A 22,340-nucleotide genomic window follows, 5' to 3' on the forward strand; every position below is an offset into this window, starting at 1 on the left:
ACAACCAGCATTTCTGGGCGAGAGTCTCGAATGCCAGGATCTTTATTGTGTAGCTCCTTGGGAATTCGGTCTTGCACAATATCTTATGACATGAACTTTCCTCCAATTGCTTTTAATAGGCATGAGTTAATGGTTGATGAGTCTCCTGAGGATTTCTCAGCGGATAAGGAAGAGGCTGTGTGCTGTCAAGGCCTCCGCCATTCAGCGCGGCCAGCCCGGCCCCAAACCCGCTGAGGAGGGGTCTTCCCTGTTCCTCGAGGTGGACAGGAAAAGGGGCGGGACGGCGAGTGGGCGCCTGGCGGGGAGATTCACAGTATGACCAGGCCGTGTGGTCAGGCCGCTACTGGCCAGGCCGTTTGAGAAAGGTCATATCACTGAAGAAATTAGATACATCCTCTCAGCTCCACACTGTGTTTACTATCATTCCTGACACTGTAAATTCTGTACAAATGTCAAACCCTGATGACTCCGGGCTTCATGAACTTTCATCCAGTGAACCGTTCAGTTTGTATGAACCATAATGAATCATTTGGTTATGTCAAATATTTTAGGAACCCCAGTGGTCTCATTATGATAACCTATGACCTCCATATTTGTAAGAAATGTTATTTATAATATAATAAGCAGGGCTGCATTTCACCACTGATTTCCCGAATTGATTTGTTTCCGATGACAATTTGATTCAATTTCTGATTTGATATCATATATTTGATTTGATTTATATAGTGATATTTTACAGACATTTACATATTTTGTCTGCATATAAAAGAGATTTTGCAGAACCAATGTTGTAAATGTACAAAGAACACTCAGTCCTGCCATACTTAGCTGATGTGCAGGCCAGATCACGGTATGCAAAATAAATACGCTGCTCACTACAATTTAAGGAGGCTAATAAATATTAAAGCTTAAAAATCAAATCAAACCACTATGAGCGGGAGGTCGCAGGTTCGAACCCCCGCTCATGCAGCTTTGCCATCAGCTGCCGGCGCTCAGAGGGAGCACAATTGGCCCTGCTCCCTCCGGGTGGGTAGATGGCGCTCTCTCCCCATTACACTTAAAGGTGGCGCCGGGCGGCACGAGGCGTCTGTGAGCTGATGTATCGGATCCTAGCCGCTGTTCTTTCCTCCAAGCGCACTAGCTGCTCAGGCAATGATTCATCAGCAGCAGCTCCAAAAAAGGGGTGATTGACTTCATACGTGTCGGAGGAGGCGTGTGCTCGTCCACATCCTCCAAGAATCGAAGGTACCACCAGTGATGGGGACGCACAAAAGGGTGGGACAATTGGATAACCAAATTGGGAGAAAATGGGGAAAAATCAGAAACAAAATTATAAAAAAAAAAAACAAAAAAAAAATTACGTCGATCTTCATTTAAATGATACGGTATCAATATTTATTTTTACAAACCAATTCATATAAACTTTATAGTCTTTAAAAGTAGACTATAATGGACAAAAGCAAAGCCATAGTAATAAAACAAAATGTAAATTTAACTACCTTGTCAGAATCAAATAAATTTCTGAAATTAGTGGTGAATCAGTAGAGATCAGTAGAATCATGACTGGTGGCTTCTGGCTAGAACTGACCATTTGAAAAGAAAAGCCAGTAATCAGAAATCACATTCAAAAAGAACACTAGATCATTTAGGTTTTGTTTATAGTATAAATATGTGGCTTCAGAACAAATCATTTCTGTTTTTTTACAAAATGATTCAGTGATTCATTATAATTTTAAATAGATTAACTTTACTTTATATGCAAATGTGTTTGAAGGAATATTTATAATGAATATAATGCATCAAACACATGTTATAGTTATATTACAGCAAACTGACACCAAAGATAATTTTTATTAATTACATTTACAGTATATTTGGACAATATTATTTGGTAATATTTGGTATATTATTAAATGATTCTATTGATCCAAAGTCTGAAGAAACCACTTTTTTCATCACTTTCCCACACCTCTCCACACCCCGACTGATTTAAGTTTAAAGGTTTACACTGATACCCTTTAAGGAGTGCTCTCTTTACAACAGACTGACTGACACACACCCACACACAAGCTTTAACACACACACACACACACACACACACACCACAGCACACACCACAGCACACATTTATAAAGATTCAAAGAAAAAAGGGTACATCTGTCAGAGGCTGTCCTCAGCTGACACACACGCACACACACACACACACACACACACACACACGGGCGATGGGCTCAGGCATGGGTTTATGATCTGATTCTGTAGTAGGATGCAGAAAATAATCAGGACCAAACCAGAGCAATGAAAACAGCTCGTATCACTGCACCTTACATTTACAACAACAGAACAAAGTCCAACGCATAGTATGACCATTATATAACAGCTACACACACTCCCAGCCTTATACTCTGAACCAGGGTATTGCACACATATACACACAAACACACACACACACAAACACACACACACACACACACACACACACACACACACACACACACACATATCTACAAGCTAATGATTACAACCATAATAGTTCTACAGCCTTGATGGATTCAGTATTACAAATCAAGTAGACCTCTGCTGTTGGAAAAACTATCACAAAATGTCAAATTTACAGTAAGAGGTAAAAAAACATTTAAACTTTCAATGAAAGTCAAACTACAGTTATTTTTGAGCTGACACAATATAAAGACAAACAACCTGATAGACTCACACTCAAAATATCAAAAGTGGCAAAAACAGATATGAAGCTTTTGCTCTAAACTGACGATATATATGACTGGATTTTTGCTTTGTGTAAAGTATGAAAAATATATATTTTTTATTAATAAAGTAATAGAAATAAAGATAAGAGTTAATAAAGGGAGATTTTGGCATTTCTTGGATTTTTTTTTCAAGAAATTGTCAAATGTCTCACTTTTTAGCATGTGTTCTAATATATTTACAAATCCTCACATTCTGTTTATTTACACTCAGTCCCATCTTTTTGGAACTGGTGTTGTATGGTAAGTCAATAACAACTAATTACAGGTCTATTTGTATGTAATACATAAGATGGTAAAATGTGGAACAACCTGAGTACATAAGTTTTCTATGGAAACTATTTTGTCCATCATGTATTTTCCAACATGAATATAATAATAATAATAATAATATAAAAAAAAAAAAATATATATATATATATTTAAGGACGTAATTTTTATTATAGTTCAATAGTGTTTCAGACACCAGACAGCATATTTATAACCATTTGGCATAATAACATTCTATACAGAGACTTTAATAAAGTTATACAGTTTTATCCACCATCGCTGTTAACCGTTTCCACTACTAGGTATGTTCATAAATAACATCTTTAAACATTTATTTCTAATTCAAATTTCTTTTTTGAACCATCGCCAAAATAACCCCTAAAAAACGGGAATCAAGCATAAAATGTCTTGAACTGTCCTTGAACTGAAATCTTTGATTTCACAATTCAGACGTCACAGCATATTTAGTAATTTCCCTAAATATCGAAAAGAGCATTTCAGCTGCTATTTCTGAATGTCACAAGACAGTGAGTTTGGTGCTGGAATTAAACTGTGGTGATTATCAGGGTTCATTGCCCTTTAATATAAGCTCACCACAAAGTACATCACAAAATATATCACAATATTATCTCAGGCACTGATAGGAGGAAAAGTTTGTGCACGTAAGCTATAGTGTAGTGTACACACACATTACTCACACTCACACCCCACACATTCCTACACAAACCAGTTTTACTAAAGACCTGAATCAGCATGAACGTGCGCTGGTCTTCTTCTCAGACACGAGACCAGAATAAATTTAAACCACAAACTCCATTAAGCACTTCAGCCAAACACATGCTTAATAACAATATTACTTAAACAGCACGGTGTACGGATACGCATGAGCCTCACATAGAGTCAACCACAAGAAGGTCAAAGATGAAGACCTTTGAGAAGACCTTTGGACCAGTTACTCAAAAACACCAGTGTTAAGAACATCTGAGCTTCTAGACTTGGCACTTTCAAAGTGATGCTTGCCGGAAATTTAAGGCACCCTTGCCAGTAAGTAAGCTGGTCTAGCACTTTTACAGGCGGAAATGGGCTGACTTTTATGCATATAAAGTAGAATGCCTACAAAAAACTACAACAAAAGTGTCCATGTAGGGCTACTTCAAACATCTGAAGCTAAGCTAATGCTTTAATTGGTCACACTATCTTTGCAGCCTTAGCATTACGTTTTAGCTAGCCCACTGAGCCTAAAAACTGAACAAAATACTGAAGTTTACACTGTATTTCAGCTAAATTTTAAACATTTAACTTTAAGTTTGATCATAGCTTTCTTAGCATTTTGTTGTCATTAAGCTTAAATTATAACACAGTGAGCTGCAGCAAGATCTGCTAGTTAGCTAGGTATGTGGCTTAGTATTTAGCTGGCTAGAAAAATAAGTAGCTAACTAGGTAGTTTGAGCTAAAAATTGATGTCAGCGATTCACAAACAACTTAAATTTGTGAACAACATAAATTCAAATGCCAATTTTGCACCTATTTCCCAAAAGCCTGCTTTGTCTCCAAAGCTATCAACCAGTGTAAAGTACAATGGTAAGCAATTCTTTGTTTACCAGCTCGAAATGTAACTTTTCTCATTATTATCATTATTATATCACAAAATTATTAGTAGCCTACTCATGTCACAAAAACTATTTTTGTGTGGTTGATATATTGTCTCATGAATTATTATGATAAAAAATAATATTGTTGTTTTAAGACCATTTTATATAACGTTAATTTCATAGCATAATGACAATTACATCATTTTCAACAGTAATAAACTTTTCATTCTTAAGAATATTCAGACATTTAAACTGACATGATTTTTTTTTTAATATACTGAAATCAATCATGAATCAAATGAAACCAAAGTTTTTAAGTAAACATGCTGGTCATGCACATTAATGTGCTCTTCTTACTAAGTAAAGTAAAACATAATGCAATGTGATTTTAAGGCCAGTAAAAATGATTATATACAAATCTGTATATCGATCAATAAGTTAAAATAGATACGATAAAAACAACAGTTCTATATCTTATATAAATAGAATCCAATAAAACAAATCAGTGTTTTATTTTTGAGATACCGGCCTGTTCCATTCATGGGCATTCCTCGATAACTAAAATTATTGAAGTTGTACAAATATATTGTACGATAAGTCGATAATGTTAAGCTAAAGTAAAGCTCACTGTATGAATAAAATTATTAACATGCTTATGTTTATGTTTTTTACTGTTAAATAAAAACAGCATAAAAATATATTATAATTATGTAGCAAATATAAAGAACAATAATTACATGTATGTTTTGTCACTGCAGAGTGACAGCTATTTTACATACATGTAAATGCTCAAATGGCTAAATATTCTAAAATGACTAAATATAACTGGTGAAAATATAACATTGCTGTTATCCTGGTATGTTCTCTGTTATGTTCCTGTTATGTTGTCTTATTTGGTTGATGCTTTTTATTCTTTGGCCATATTTGCTAAAATAAAGACGTGATTTGGGCTGTTTCTGATGTGAACAATAGTATTGAAGCACTGAAATGGTAAGAAAAACAAACACGGTTCATGTCCATTTTTTGTGCTTTGTAATATTAATTCCATAGCAATCTTAGGTAAAATATAATCTAATATAATTAAAGTAACACATCTACTTACACAGGTGGATTATTGTGTCAATAATAAATCAAAATTAATTCTAATCCAGCGATTAAAATAAAAAACTAATATGGATTAACATTACACCACATTCATTTATGATAATTTATAACTGAACTAAAAACTTTCAGTGTCACATAACCACCAAGCCCCCAAACTTGATGTAGGTTTTATTATTGTCGGCGATGGATGTAGTTCATGTAATGTGATGACTTTTTTAAAATAAAATTTTAGTGTATAAATATATTTTAAATATATATATATATATTTTGTGTATATATGCTTTTGCCGTGTTCAGATCCAGCACATCTGTACATTTTTAAAAGGAACTTTGGAGGCCCCTGTCAGTTTTATGTGCAACTGCATGTAAAAGGCGTTCTTAAGCGAGTTACGAGTGGGTCAGAATTATTTTAGATTATGACAGAGTTTAAGTGATACGTAAATTTAGGAGCCTTAAAAATATTTTGGGAAATGCACCCCCGCTTAGTAACTGCAGGAAACATTTGCTAGTTTCGAGATTACTACATAATGTAGATTCAGGAAAGTTTTAGCTAGCTATATATTGCTCAAATGCAAGTTTGTTTACCTACATTTAGATAATTCTTCAGTAAAATCTTATTTCAGGTGTTTTATGTTTATGTTAACTTGGTACAGATTACTGTTATCCTGTTCTGTTAGGGCTGTTATCCTCCACACACGTCTCTATGACATTATGCTAATTGGTTTTGAGTTCTTCATTTTTAAGTACTTTATCACATATATAATCATGAATTTCTCACAACCTAAATGTTGTTATCCTACTAGAAGGTCTTATATAGAGAGATATTATATTCATTGTTCATATATAAATTTTTGCTTACTACATGAAAACATTAACTACAGCTTCATAGATGACTCTTCAATAAAAAACTTTTTTTTTATTACTTTATTGTGCTTATACTGACTTCTCCAAAACTCAAAGTTGCTGTCCAAACAGAAAATCTTAAAGACATTAAACTGATGTTTTTGTTGGACAGCAAGCAATATTTTGTTCGTTTTTAGTACTTTATCACATTTATAGTCATAAATTGCTTAAAAATGCAGTTTTGATATCCTCCAAGAAGGTCCCAGAGAGATTATATTAATTATTTACGTATAAATTTTGCTCGGTTCATAAAAGCAAAACCATGATGAAAGACAACATACAACTTCTGATTAGTATCTCCATGAAGCCATTAACATTAGTTTTTCTGCTTTCAAGTACTTTATAATGTTTATAATCACAAAATAATAGTCACACATTTTTTAAAGTCTGTGTTATTTTCTTACAAGAACATCTCTAAAAGAGAATATTATTTTTTTGTAATTGTAATTTGTAAAGCAGCAGCACATGTGGTGTGAGCTGAATACAGGCTGGTCTCTTTAGGTTTTTGTAGGTTTGTTGTTCAATTTTCAAATCACAAATGCAATAATCCACTTTCCCTGCTCTTGTTATGATGGCTGCTGCCTCATAGATCATTTACTTGCAATCTCAGTGAGTGTTGTCAAACTGCTGAGTCATCCAGAAATGATTATCTACATCGACAAGCAAGCAGGTGCTCATCTGATCGCTGCTGAACGTGGAAAAATACAAGTTTGACTACTTTCTAATGTTGTACACACAACTGTGCACAACTTTAGCTGTACCTCAGTGGGTGGGAATATTCTGAGACTTAAAGATTGTTTTAATAAATTAAAATAAAGCCAAGAGAATGTTTCTGGCCCATTCTAGAGTTATGGGATAGATTTTAAATATGGAAAGATTCATCAGTCAACATGCTATCGTAAACCAATTAAACCAGTAATTGAGACTTAGTGTTAACTTGATGTTGTGTCATATGCTGAAATTAAAATGTAATTTTATGCGAAATAATGATATTAGAAGTTTGACATATCTTATTGCCTTTCACATGTCTCCTGCCAGAGGAAGTGACATCATTAAGTGCGGGTCATATATTATGTTTTTGCGGGTTTTTTTTTAAATCAGAGGTAGCTGACAAAATCACCAGAATGTTGGGACAGAAGTAAAATATTACATTTTAATCATTGAAATTACATATTCTGCAGAAAATGAATATTGTGTGCATTTAACTTTAAAACGTTAGCTTATAGATTATGCACAAAACACGGAACAGATAAATACAGTGTATTATTTTATGTAATTTTAAGTGAAACGTATAGGTTGGATTTAGTTCACAATATATGTGTCTAAAATAAAAACTATAAAATTGAATGTAAATGAGATTAGTATTGTTATTTAAAACTGATTTAAAAATACTTTTCAAAAGTTTTATGCTGAAATTGCAAAATGTTTTCTGAATTCGAAAATAACTCATACAGCAAGTAATTTACTTGAAGAAACAATAAAAAAATGAATGCATAAATTCATATTTTCTGAGCATATCGTTCCAAATATATCATTATTAACAGTGCTTAAAGAACACTGACTGAATGCACCAGTTGTTTGATTAAAAAGCGTGCAATTAGTCCTGTTTAAATAAATTAATTGGAGCACTTTATCAATACTAAAAATCATTGCACCAAGTAAGGGAGCGTTTATATTTAGTCATTTAAAACAATTTGCTTCTACTGATTAATATTTTTGCTTGTTAAAAAAATAGCGTGCTAAAGATGTTCATGAACAGATCACAATAAATACCATATATTGTGAAAATATCGAGATAAATATTTTACATTGTGAAAATGATAACATAAGTATGGTACACTGATAAATACTGTAAATCGTGGAAATGTATCATGGCAGTATTTTTGCCATATCTCCCAGCACTCCTGCAGAGCTCTGAACAGCAGTTCTGGTTCTGCTGGTCCGGTTCAGCGCTGATACCGGACCCGGTAATAACCTCCTGCTGGAGCTTCAGCCCGGACTCACCTGAACTCTGCCCGGGATCGGGGACACGCGGCTCGGTGCGCGGCGCTCCGGCGGCTCGGTCAGACCCAGAGCTCTGTTCCGCGGGTTTAACCGAACAGCACAGGTCCGGCTGCGGGTCCGTGCTGCAGGAGGATGTTCTGAGGAGGATCTGAGAGTCTTTAATCAGAGGAATCGCGGTGACAGTGACGTTCTGCTCGCGCTGAGTCTCTCTGGCTCTCACTGTGAGCGGCACTGATGCTCTGTCTGAGTTTCCCCTCCCATCCGGGAACTAGAGGCCTGACCCAAAGCTCCCAACACTCCCACCCAGCCCCGCTCACACCCCGACCAGAACACACTCCAGCTCCTCACACCCCGACCAGTACACACTCCAGCTCCTCTCACACCCCGACCAGTACACACTCCAGCTCCTCACACCCCGACCAGTACACACTCCAGCTCCTCTCACACCCCGACCAGTACACACTCCAGCTCCTCACACCCCGACCAGAACACACTCCAGCTCCTCACACCCTGACCAGAACACTCCAGCCCCTCTCACACCCCGACCAGTACACTCCAGCCCCTCACACCCCCCCACCAGTACACTTCAGCTCCTTACACCCGGACCAGTACTCTCCAGCTCCTCACACCCCGACCAGTACACACTCCAGCTCCTCCCACACCCTGACCAGTACACTCCAGCCCCTCTCACACCCCGACCAGTACACACTCCAGCCCCTCACACACCCCGACCAGTACACTCCAGCCCCGCTCACACCCCGACCAGTACACTCCAGCCCCTCTCACACCCCGACCAGTACACTCCAGCCCCTCTCACACCCCGACCAGAACACACTCCAGCCCCTCTCACACCCCGACCAGAACACTCCAGCTCCTCTCACACCCCGGCCAGAACACTCCAGCTTCTCTTACACCCCGACCAGAACACACTCCAGCCCCTCACACCCTGACCAGAACACTCCAGCCCCTCACACACCCCGACCAAAACACACTCCAGCCCCTCTCACACCCCGACCAGAACACTCCAGCCCCGCTCACACCCGACCAGTACACACTACAGACCCGCTGACACCCCGACCAGTACACACTCCAGCTCCTCACACCCCGACCAGAACACACTCCAGCCCCTTTTACACCCCGACCAGAACACTCCAGCCTCTCACACCCCGACCAGGACACTCCAGCTCCTCTTACACCCCGACCAGTACACACTCCAGCTCCTCTCACACCCCGACCAGTACACACTCCAGCTCCTCACACCCCGACCAGTACACACTCCAGCTCCTCACACCCCGACCAGTACACACTCCAGCTCCTCACACCCCGACCAGTACACACTCCAGCTCCTCTCACACCCCGACCAGAACACACTCCAGCTCCTCACACCCCGACCAGAACACTCCAGCTCCTCTCACACCCCGACCAGAACACACTCCAGCCCCTCATACCCCGACCAGTACACTCCAGCCCCTCTCACTCCTACCAGAACACTCCAGCCCCTCACACCCCGACCAGTACACTCCAGCCCCTCACACCCCGACCAGTACACTCCAGCCCCTCTCACTCCTACCAGAACACTCCAGCCCCTCTCACTCCTACCAGAACACTCCAGCCCCTCACACCCCGACCAGTACACTCCAGCCCCTCACACCCCAACCAGTACACTCCAGCCCCTCTCACTCCTACCAGAACACTCCAGCCCCTCACACCCCGACCAGAACACACTCCAGCCCCTCACACCCTGACCAGTACACTCCAGCCCCGCTCACACCCCAACCAAAACACTCCAGCCCCGCTTACACCCCGACCAGTACACTCCAGCCCCTCACACCCCGACCAGAACAGACTCCAGCTCCTCTCACACCCCGACCAGAACACACTCCAGCCCCTCACACCCAGACCAGTACACTCCAGCCCCTCTCTCACCCCAACCAGTACACTCCAGCCCCTCACACCCCGACCAGAACAGACTCCAGCTCCTCTCACACCCCGACCAGAACACACTCCAGCCCCTCACACCCAGACCAGTACACTCCAGCCCCTCTCTCACCCCAACCAGTACACTCCAGCCCCTCTCACACCCCGACCAGTACACACTCCAGCCCCTCTCACACCCCGACCAGAACACTCCAGCCCCTCTCACACCCCCACCAGAACACTCCAGCTCCTCTCACACCCCGGCCAGAACACTCCAGCTAATCTCACACCCCGACCAGAACACACTCCAGCTAATCTCACACCCCGACCAGAACACACTCCAGACCCGCTCACACCCGACCAGTACACACTCCAGACCCGCTCACACCCCGACCAGTACACACTCCAGCTCCTCACACCCTGACCAGAACACACTCCAGCCCCTCACACCCCCCCACCAGTACACTTCAGCTCCTTACACCCGGACCAGTACTCTCCAGCTCCTCACACCCCGACCAGTACACACTCCAGCTCCTCCCACACCCTGACCAGTACACTCCAGCCCCTCTCACACCCCGACCAGTACACACTCCAGCCCCTCACACACCCCGACCAGTACACTCCAGCCCCGCTCACACCCCGACCAGTACACTCCAGCCCCTCTCACACCCCGACCAGTACACTCCAGCCCCTCTCACACCCCGACCAGAACACACTCCAGCCCCTCTCACACCCCGACCAGAACACTCCAGCTCCTCTCACACCCCGGCCAGAACACTCCAGCTTCTCTTACACCCCGACCAGAACACACTCCAGCCCCTCACACCCTGACCAGAACACTCCAGCCCCTCACACACCCCGACCAAAACACACTCCAGCCCCTCTCACACCCCGACCAGAACACTCCAGCCCCGCTCACACCCGACCAGTACACACTACAGACCCGCTGACACCCCGACCAGTACACACTCCAGCTCCTCACACCCCGACCAGAACACACTCCAGCCCCTTTTACACCCCGACCAGAACACTCCAGCCTCTCACACCCCGACCAGGACACTCCAGCTCCTCTTACACCCCAACCAGTACACTCCAGCTCCTCACACCCCGACCAGTACACACTCCAGCTCCTCTCACACCCCGACCAGTACACACCAGCCCCTCACACCCCGACCAGAACACACTCCAGCCCCTCACACCCCGACCAGTACACTCCAGCCCCTCACAGCCCGACCAGAACACACTCCAGCTCCTCTCACACCCCGACCAGTACACACCAGCCCCTCACACCCCGACCAGAACACACTCCAGCCCCTCTCACACCCCGACCAGAACACTCCAGCTCCTCTCACACCACGGCCAGAACACTCCAGCTTCTCTCACACCCCGACCAGAACACACTCCAGCCCCTCACACCCCGACCAGAACACACTCCAGCCCCTCACACCCCGACCAGAACACTCCAGCCCCTCTCACACCCCGACCAGTACACTCCAGCTCCTTACACCCGGACCAGTACACTCCAGCTCCTCACACCCCGACCAGTACACACTCCAGCTCCTCTCACACCCCGACCAGTACACTCCAGCTCCTCACACCCCGACCAGTACACACTCCAGCTCCTCCCACACCCCGACCAGAACACACTCCAGCTCCTCTTACACCCAGACCAGTACACTCCAGCTCCTCACACCCCGACCAGTACACACTCCAGCTCCTCTCACACCCTGACCAGTACAATCCAGCTCCTCACACCCCGACCAGAACACACTCCAGCTCCTCACACCCCGACCAGTACACACTCCAGCCCCTCTCACACCCCGACCAGTACACTCCAGCCCCTCACACACCCCAACCAGTACACTCCAGCCCCGCTCACACCCCGACCAGTACACTCCAGCCCCTCTCACACCCTGACCAGTACACTCCAGCCCCTCTCACACCCCGACCAGAACACACTCCAGCCCCTCTCACACCCCGACCAGAAGACTCCAGCTCCTCTCACACCCCGGCCAGAACACTCCAGCTTCTCTTACACCCCGACCAAAACACACTCCAGCCCCTCTCACACCCCGACCAGAACACTCCAGCCCCGCTCACACCCGACCAGTACACACTCCAGACCCGCTCACACCCCGACCAGTACACTCCAGCCCCTCACACCCCCACCAGAACACACTCCAGCTCCTCTCACACCCCGACCAGTACACACCAGCCCCTCACACCCCGACCAGAACACACTCCAGCCCCTCTCACACCCCGACCAGAACACTCCAGCTCCTCTCACACCACGGCCAGAACACTCCAGCTTCTCTCACACCCCGACCAGAACACACTCCAGCCCCTCACACCCCGACCAGAACACACTCCAGCCCCTCACACCCCGACCAGAACACTCCAGCCCCTCTCACACCCCGACCAGTACACTCCAGCCCCTGACACACCCCGACCAGTACACTCCAGCCCCTCACACACCCCGACCAGTACACTCCAGCCCCTCACACACCCCGACCAGTACACTCCAGCCCCTCTCACACCCCGACCAGTACACTCCAGCCCCTCACGCCCCGACCAGTACACACTCCAGCCCCTCTCACACCCTGACCAAAACACACTCCAGCCCCTCACATTCCTACCAGTACACACTCCAGCCCCTCACACCCCCCCCACCAGTACACTCCAGCTCCTTACACCCGGACCAGTACACTCCAGCTCCTCACACCCCGACCAGTACACACTCCAGCTCCTCTCACACCTCGACCAGTACACTCAAGCCCCTCACACCCCCCCACCAGTACACTCCAGCTCCTTACACCCGGACCAGTACACTCCAGCTCCTCACACCCCGACCAGTACACACTCCAGCTCCTCTCACACCCCGACCAGTACACTCCAGCTCCTCACACCCCGACCAGTACACACTCCAGCTCCTCCCACACCCCGACCAGAACACACTCCAGCTCCTCTTACACCCCGACTAGTACACTCCAGCTCCTCACACCCCGACCAGTACACACTCCAGCTCCTCTCACACCCTGACCAGTACAATCCAGCTCCTCACACCCCGACCAGAACACACTCCAGCTCCTCTTACACCCCGATCAGTACACTCCAGCCCCTCTCACACCCCGACCAGTACACTCCAGCCCCTCTCACACCCCGACCAGTACACTCCAGCCCCTCACACACCCTGACCAGTACACTCCAGCCCCGCTCACACCCCGACCAGTACACTCCAGCCCCTCTCACACCCCGACCAGTACACTCCAGCCCCTCTCACACCCCGACCAGTACACTCCAGCCCCTCTCACACCCCGACCAGAAGACTCCAGCTCCTCTCACACCCCGGCCAGAACACTCCAGCTTCTCTTACACCCCGACCAGAACACTCCAGCCCCGCTCACACCCGACCAGTACACACTCCAGACCCGCTCACACCCCGACCAGTACACACTCCAGCCCCTCACACACCCCGACCAAAACACACTCCAGCCCCTTTTACACCCCGACCAGTACACACTCCAGCCCCTCTCACACCTCAACCAAAACTCCTCCAAAGCTCCTCACACCCGGACCAATACACTCCAGCCCCTCACACTCCTACCAGAACACACTTCAGCCCCTCACACCACCCCCCCTCCCCAGCAGTACACTCCAGCTCCTCACACCCAGACCAGTACACACTCCAGCTCCTCTCACACCCCGACCAAAACACACTCCAGCCCCTCTCACACCCCGACCAAAACACACTCCAGCCCCTTACACTCCTACCAGTACACACTCCAGCCCCCCACACTCCTGCCCCTCACACCCCAAACAGTACACACTCCAGCCCCTCACACTCCTACCAAAACACACTCCAGCCCCTCACACTCCTACCAGTACACACTCCAGCCCCCCACACTCCTACCAGAACACACTCCAGCCCTTACACCCCGACCAGAACACACTCCAGCCCCTCACACCCCAACCAGTAAACTCCAGCCCCTCACACCCCGACCAGTACACACTCCAGCTCCTCACACCCCGACCAGAACACACTCCAGCTCCTCACACCCCGACCAGAACACACTCCAGCTCCTCTTACACCCCGACCAGTACACACTCCAGCTCCTCACACCCCGACCAGAACACACTCCAGCTCCTCACACCCCGACCAGAACACACTCCAGCTCCTCACACCCCGACCAGAACACACTCCAGCTCCTCACACCCCTACCAGAACACACTAAAGCCCCGCTCACACCCCGACCAGTACACACTCCAGCCCCTCACACTCCTACCAGAACACTCCAGCCCCTCACACCCCGACCAGTACACACTCCAGACCCGCTCACACCCCGACCAGTACACACTGCAGACCCGCTCACACCCCGACCAGTACACACTCCAGCTACTCACAGACAGAACCTCCTCAATTAGGCCTTTAACCCTTTGAACTCTAGGCTGTTTTGGTGTGTTTTTTCTTTTTCTTTCAGTCCCTTTTTTAGGTCAGTAATTATATCAGACAGCCACATGTCCTGAGCTCTTTTACTCCAGAAGCCATATAGCTGCTCAAAAATATAATCATTTAAAATGTAAAAGGAAACAAAATTGTTATATTGTTTTGGTCAACATTTTAACAAGCGCCTTTTTTTTTCCTCTCACACCCTGACCAGTACAATCCAGCTCCTCACACCCCGACCAGAACACACTCCAGCTCCTCTTACACCCCGATCAGTACACTCCAGCCCCTCTCACACCCCGACCAGTACACTCCAGCCCCTCTCACACCCCGACCAGTACACTCCAGCCCCTCACACACCCCGACCAGTACACTCCAGCCCCGCTCACACCCCGACCAGTACACTCCAGCCCCTCTCACACCCCGACCAGTACACTCCAGCCCCTCTCACACCCCGACCAGTACACTCCAGCCCCTCTCACACCCCGACCAGAAGACTCCAGCTCCTCTCACACCCCGGCCAGAACACTCCAGCTTCTCTTACACCCCGACCAGAACACTCCAGCCCCGCTCACACCCGACCAGTACACACTCCAGACCCGCTCACACCCCGACCAGTACACACTCCAGCCCCTCACACACCCCGACCAAGACACACTCCAGCCCCTTTTACACCCCGACCAGTACACACTCCAGCCCCTCTCACACCTCAACCAAAACTCCTCCAAAGCTCCTCACACCCGGACCAATACACTCCAGCCCCTCACACTCCTACCAGAACACACTTCAGCCCCTCACACCACCCCCCCTCCCCAGCAGTACACTCCAGCTCCTCACACCCAGACCAGTACACACTCCAGCTCCTCTCACACCCCGACCAAAACACACTCCAGCCCCTCTCACACCCCGACCAAAACACACTCCAGCCCCTTACACTCCTACCAGTACACACTCCAGCCCCCCACACTCCTGCCCCTCACACCCCAAACAGTACACACTCCAGCCCCTCACACTCCTACCAAAACACACTCCAGCCCCTCACACTCCTACCAGTACACACTCCAGCCCCCCACACTCCTACCAGAACACACTCCAGCCCTTACACCCCGACCAGAACACACTCCAGCCCCTCACACCCCAACCAGTAAACTCCAGCCCCTCACACCCCGACCAGTACACACTCCAGCTCCTCACACCCCGACCAGAACACACTCCAGCTCCTCACACCCCGACCAGAACACACTCCAGCTCCTCTTACACCCCGACCAGAACACACTCCAGCTCCTCACACCCCGACCAGAACACACTCCAGCTCCTCACACCCCGACCAGAACACACTCCAGCTCCTCACACCCCGACCAGAACACACTCCAGCTCCTCACACCCCTACCAGAACACACTAAAGCCCCGCTCACACCCCGACCAGTACACACTCCAGCCCCTCACACTCCTACCAGAACACTCCAGCCCCTCACACCCCGACCAGTACACACTCCAGACCCGCTCACACCCCGACCAGTACACACTGCAGACCCGCTCACACCCCGACCAGTACACACTCCAGCTACTCACAGACAGAACCTCCTCAATTAGGCCTTTAACCCTTTGAACTCTAGGCTGTTTTGGTGTGTTTTTTCTTTTTCTTTCAGTCCCTTTTTTAGGTCAGTAATTATATCAGACAGCCACATGTCCTGAGCTCTTTTACTCCAGAAGCCATATAGCTGCTCAAAAATATAATCATTTAAAATGTAAAAGGAAACAAAATTGTTATATTGTTTTGGTCAACATTTTAACAAGCGCCTTTTTTTTTTTTTTTACTTATTTTTGAATATATAGACTTTAAATACATATACACCTAAGATATCTTTTCAAAAATGGTTAGACTAGAGTGTTTATGAGTTAAAATCATAAGGATATTGAAGATAGTTCATTACATGGCTTATTGCTGTGATAAAATACATGGAGAGCATCAGGTGGACTTCTTTTTCTTGATATTCACACCTTTAGGATACATGTAGATACTAAAAACCTGACACTCAGAGCAGCCTATGCCTTTTTATATTTTGATCAGGACACACAAGGAAAACTATATACAAAAATATAAACGTTTTAGTCTTAATAAATAAAAATGTTTAATGCAAAATAACTACTTAGTAAAAATGTGCAAGTAAAATAAAAACTTTATAAAGTAGTGCCATATCTAGTTTTAGTTTGAGTGCAGGTAGTTTCACACTTTTTCTGTGGACACTTTTGAGTCATTCACTGATATTATTTGGTTTAAAACATCATATAAACATGTTTGAAGCACTAAAGGTAAAATAATATTGGTTGGGGAAGGAGATCTCACTTTTTTAGGTGTTTTTTCTCAATGGGTTTCTTGTAGATTCTTTACTCCACTGACACCAGATAACTTTTGTTCTTTTTGTTTTTGACCCCTAATATTTATTCAGTTAATGGAAATATCCCTAACAAACGAGATTAATCTTAATAATATATATATATATATTTTTAAATAGTGCTCCCACTAATCATCTCTATGTTGTTATTATTATTTCTAAAATTAGATGTAATGAGAAAATGACGTTATTTTTCAGTGGTTTTTATCCAAAAAAAAACAACAAAAACAACAAAAACAAAAAAAACAATCACACACAGTTAAAGTGGGTTTGGTGTAAAATGATTCATTATAAAACACTGATCAACTCTGATTTCATCATAAAGGATGAGATTATTAGCATTAAGCTGCATTAAGATCTTTAAGCATATAATAATAATAATAAAAATAAGAATAACATTATTATTAATAATAATAATGTATCATAATACAATTTAAACATAATGATATCTACTATGAACAGAAACAAGAACTGAAACACTACAAAACTTTGCTGTCCACTTTAGCGAATCACATACGTGCTTCATATAGTATAATATAGACATATATGTGTATGATCTTAATCTGTGGGAAGTCTCTGTGGGACTTCTGCACGAACCACCCACAACGGGTTCCTGACCACAGAGCTGGCGTCACCCACAGGCCCTGCAGAGAAGCTCACAAAACATGTTAATGAAGATATTTAGGCAGATTTTGAGTTTTATACACATATATAAACAAATTCACAGTGCATATATACCTGTTAATAATGTCAGAGCTAGCTGAGAGAAAACTGTCATGTTTTCTCATCAAAACCAATAAACATGTTGAAGTTTTCTCTCTTTTATTTGTGCACCCTTACCACAAAACTACCTGTTATGACTGCATCGTTGAGTAAGCGTCTGTCAGAGGAGGTGTAGTAAACCAACACGGAGGCTTGTAAATGATTTTATGTGGGCTGGGAACATTTGCATGTCATTATTATTTAAATTCGTTTGAGGTTTGAAGTACTGCCAGTAACATTACATACCACAGTGATTTTAAACAGGCAATTCCAGGTATGTTTAATGTTTCCTGTTCTTCTGAGACATTTCATTTTTTTGTGTGTGTAATAATTTAAGTATTGTTGTTGAAAGATACATTACATTGTCTCTTGTAGCACTGACAGATTCAGGGTGGTGGGAGGCGTGCAGGGGGGGCAACCACCCTTGCCCAACTCCATGTCCTAAAGTGGCCTCTAGAATGGAAAGAAAGAGTCAGAGCTCCCTACAAGCTGCCCTTCTTGTAAGGAAAAAAGTGACCGAGTGCTAGTAGAATCCCCTTTTTTGCAATTAAATATGATGGTGTAATTCTAAATCACAAACAGTTTTGATAATGTGTCTTAATGAGCACTCATCTATGGGTGATGCCATTGAGTGCCTTCTGTGCCACCCTCTACTAGTCAGTAGTAGAGAAAATGGGATGCAGTGCTGTAGAGGATGTTCTCCTACAGGTAAAAGAGAAAATGATGAAGTGCCCAGTTCCCTCACAAATGGGATAAAAGGTATTTGATGGTAGAAGACAATGGGAAGTGTTGTCATTGTCGCACAAAGTGTAAAAACATATTTTAATCCTTACGCTTGCATCTGTTTCATTCATTTTTTTTGCAGCTTAGCCACACCTCCTCTAGAATGGCCACGCCCCATATCATGAAGTAGGTGCTTCACTGCCTTGTAGCGGACATCAGGTACAATATTACTTGGTCTAAGAATGTAGGGGTATTCTGCTCATTTTTAGTATTCTGTGGATTTCATCCAGAGATGAGCGCCTCCTGCAGGCTTGCATCTCTAAAATACTACCGGGTTGGACCCCCTTTTGCCTTCAGAACTGCCTTAATCCTTTGTGGCATAGATTCAACAAGGTACTGGAAACATTCCTCAGAGATTCTGATCCAAATTAACATGATAGCATCACGCAGTTGCTGCAGATTTGTCTGCTGCACATCCACGATGCGAATCTCCCATTCCACCACATCCCAAAGCTGCTCTATTGGATTGAGATCTGGTCACTGTGGAGGCCATTCAAGTACAGTACAGAACTCATTGTCGTGTTCAAGAAACCAGTCTGAGATAATTTGCACTTGACTATGACATGGAGCATTATCCTGCTGGAAGTAGCATCAGAAGATGGTACACTGTGATCATAAAGGGATGGACATGGTCAGCAACAATACTCAGGTAGGCTGTGGCATTGATGTGACACAATGCTCAATTGGTACTATTGGGCCCAAAGTGTGGCAGAAAAATATCCCCCACACCATCACTGCACCCCCACCACCAGCCTGAACCGGTGATACAAGGCAGGATGGATCCATGCTTTCATGTTGTTGACGCCAAATTTTCTAATTGTCCACTTTTGATGACCCTGTGCTAATTGTAGCCTCAGTTTCCTGTTCTCTGCCTCAAGGTTGGACATGTCATGCTGATGTTCAGAGATGCTCTTCTGCAGACCTTGGTTGTAACGAGTGGTTATTTGAGTTACTGTTGCCGTTCTATCAGGTTGAACTAGTCTGGGCGTTCTCCTCTGACCTCTGGCATCAACAAGGCTCACTGGATGTTTTCTCTTTTTTAGATCATTCTCTGTAAACACTAGAGATGGTTGTGTGTGAAAATCCCAGTAGATCAGCAGTTCCTGAAATATTCAGACCAGCCCGTCTGGTACCAACAACCATGCCATGTTCAAAGTTCAAGTCACTTAAATCACTTTTCTTCTCCATTCTAATGCTCGGTTTGAACTGCAGCAGATTGTCTTGGCCATTCCTAAATGCATTGAGTTGCTGCCATGTGATTGGCTGATTCAACATTTGCGTTAATGAGCAGTTGGACAGGTGTACCTAATAAAGTGGCCACTGAGTGTATAAAATATGTCCATAAACTTATTTTTCCTTTTATATGGGATGGTAAACCTCCCAGAATAAGTATTAAAATGGTTTAAAAACCTTACTCACAGGGTGGTTTAGGTCTACCAAATCTACCAAAATCAGATTTATTGGGCAGCCAGCATCCAGAAACTCATATTGTGACTTTAGAATCTTAGATTCAATTTGTGTGTTTGTTTGAAGCCTCATCGTGCAATCAATCCTCACTTCCTGCCTTAATCCACTCCTCTCTTCCTATAGCACCTATTTGTTTATTGTTAACTGTAAAAAGTCAATAAATAACAATAAGAAAAGGATTGAATTTTGGAGAAACAACTCGATTACTGGCACTAGAAACAAAATATCTGCGTTTAAAAAAGAAAGTCCCTGTGCTCTGTCGGCTGTGCCACCACAACTGAGAGCTCATTTGAAGGCGATTATGTACGCCAACACACACACTTCACTGCACGTTCTCCAGCCACACTTGCTGCTGCACCTGCATTGGTTTCCACCATTTCATTTGTTTTTGAAAGTTGCTGGATTCCAAACTCTAGGCAGCATTTCTCGGCTGTTACATTACTGAAGTCTGTTTCACACTAAAAAATACTTTATAAAGAGCTTAGAAATTCAGCTGACATTCATAGTGGTTGTTGGGTGAAAATGGCAGGAAACAAAGACACTGGTGCGGAGTTGTTTTTAAAAATGTTTTACAATTATTTATAAATTATTGAGAAAAATATGAGAATATGTTTATACTTTATACATTTATCTTTGAGGACAGATCTGCACTCTTGGTATTTTAATCTCAGTGTCTTCATGAGGGAGAGTCACCTGGAATAGTTTTCTCAGCATCTTAAAGGAAGGAGTTCCTGGAGGTGCTGAACAATAGTTGCTGCTTTTTCTTTCACACTATGAAGCTCCAGCTCATCCCAAATCACCTCAAATCACCATCTCAGTTAATCAAGTTTAGATCAGGGGATTAATGTGGAGGACAACACTGTTTTTTTTTTTTGTTTACTATTAATTTAATATTTGTTCCTAAACTGTTTTCATGTCTTTAAAATTAATCTACAATGCAAAAAATTAAATAAAATGTAAATAAACAAAGAAAAACATTGTGTCCAAACGTTTGACTTGTACTATATATTGTAAATGTACAAATGTACTCTTGCTGAAGGGATACATTCAGTGTGTTGTGTGTTATACGCAGTAAATAGTTTTTTTTTTTGTTCACATTTTCTTTTATTTTAGTAATTTATTTTGAGTATTCCATTAACTCAGAAAACATGTAGTTTCACTAGTAATTTTGGATTGTAAATAAACATTTTAAAAAATGTAATTGCACAGTGTCGTGCAGTGTTGGCATTTATATCTTTTCTAAAATGAATCATCTCACAACAAATTTCCTCTCTGACTAACTTTGTTTACATTTCAACCACTCTGAATTAAACACTGAATTATACATAAATAAAAACAAATGAAACATGATGGAATTTCCCTTTTACTGACTGAACAGTCATAGTCATGTGCCCTGTGTGGGTTGGGTGTATTACAGCTCAGAGTGGCAGATTTCACCATCTGTATAGGTGGCACTCCTCATGGTTTGCTGGTTGGACTTTCCAGTATCAGCCTGTAGAAGAGATGATTTATTGATTGGAAGTTGTCGTGTTGGAGCATTTATTACACACAGATCAGCCATAACATTAAATCAGCTTGTTTAGTAGTGTGTAGGCACCACTCTTGTTGCCAAAAGAGCTCTGACACTTGGAGGCATGGACTCTCCCTGGGCTTCCTGTGAGGCCTCTTACTGTGACCGGTGATATCAGCCACCGAGACCAACATTAACAGCAGATACTTCTTCAAGTCCTGTACGGTGTGTGATGGGGCCTCTATAGCATCAATGAGACATCAAGTAAAAAATACATATACCATTCCGACACCCTATTGGTTTATAATGTGATCCATCACACCTGCACACGTCACGTCAGAAATGTGTAAAACTCTTAAAACACTCTATTATCTACTAGAGTCTAAAGAGGGAACTGTGTTTTAATGTTAAGAAAATTTTGTTTTAA

General features: G+C 44.1%; 2 protein-coding genes across 2 annotated transcripts in view; one reads left to right on the forward strand and one right to left on the reverse strand.

Annotated features, from left to right (window-relative positions):
• pparg (peroxisome proliferator-activated receptor gamma) overlaps positions 1-8,877 on the reverse strand; it is a 46,854-nt gene extending 37,977 nt beyond the window's left edge. The window contains exon 1 of the mRNA XM_007229634.4: positions 8,635-8,877. The gene's annotated coding sequence lies outside the window, so the exon portion shown is untranslated. The remainder of the gene's footprint in view (positions 1-8,634) is intronic.
• Positions 137-21,901, forward strand: LOC125787582 (uncharacterized). Its single transcript, XM_049471996.1, has 5 exons — positions 137-287; positions 10,208-10,723; positions 13,874-14,524; positions 15,489-16,168; positions 21,821-21,901. The coding sequence occupies exons 1-5, from the start codon at positions 137-139 to the stop codon at positions 21,899-21,901; spliced, it is 2,079 nt and encodes a 692-aa protein (XP_049327953.1).
• The last annotated feature ends 439 nt before the right edge of the window (positions 21,902-22,340 follow it).

This window comes from Astyanax mexicanus, chromosome 24 (assembly GCF_023375975.1).
Source record: "Astyanax mexicanus isolate ESR-SI-001 chromosome 24, AstMex3_surface, whole genome shotgun sequence".
Classification (NCBI taxonomy): Eukaryota; Metazoa; Chordata; class Actinopteri; order Characiformes; family Acestrorhamphidae; genus Astyanax; species Astyanax mexicanus.

Coding starts and splice junctions, on each gene's coding strand:
- LOC125787582 (XM_049471996.1), top strand. CDS start 137: ATGAGTCTCCTGAGGATTTCTCAGCGGATAAGGAAGAGGCTGTGTGCT. Junction 14,525..15,488: donor AGCCCCTCACACCCCAACCA/GTAAACTCCAGC, acceptor CACCCCGACCAG/AAGACTCCAGCTCCTCTCAC. Junction 16,169..21,820: donor AGCCCCTCACACCCCGACCA/GTACACACTCCA, acceptor GGTGTATTACAG/CTCAGAGTGGCAGATTTCAC.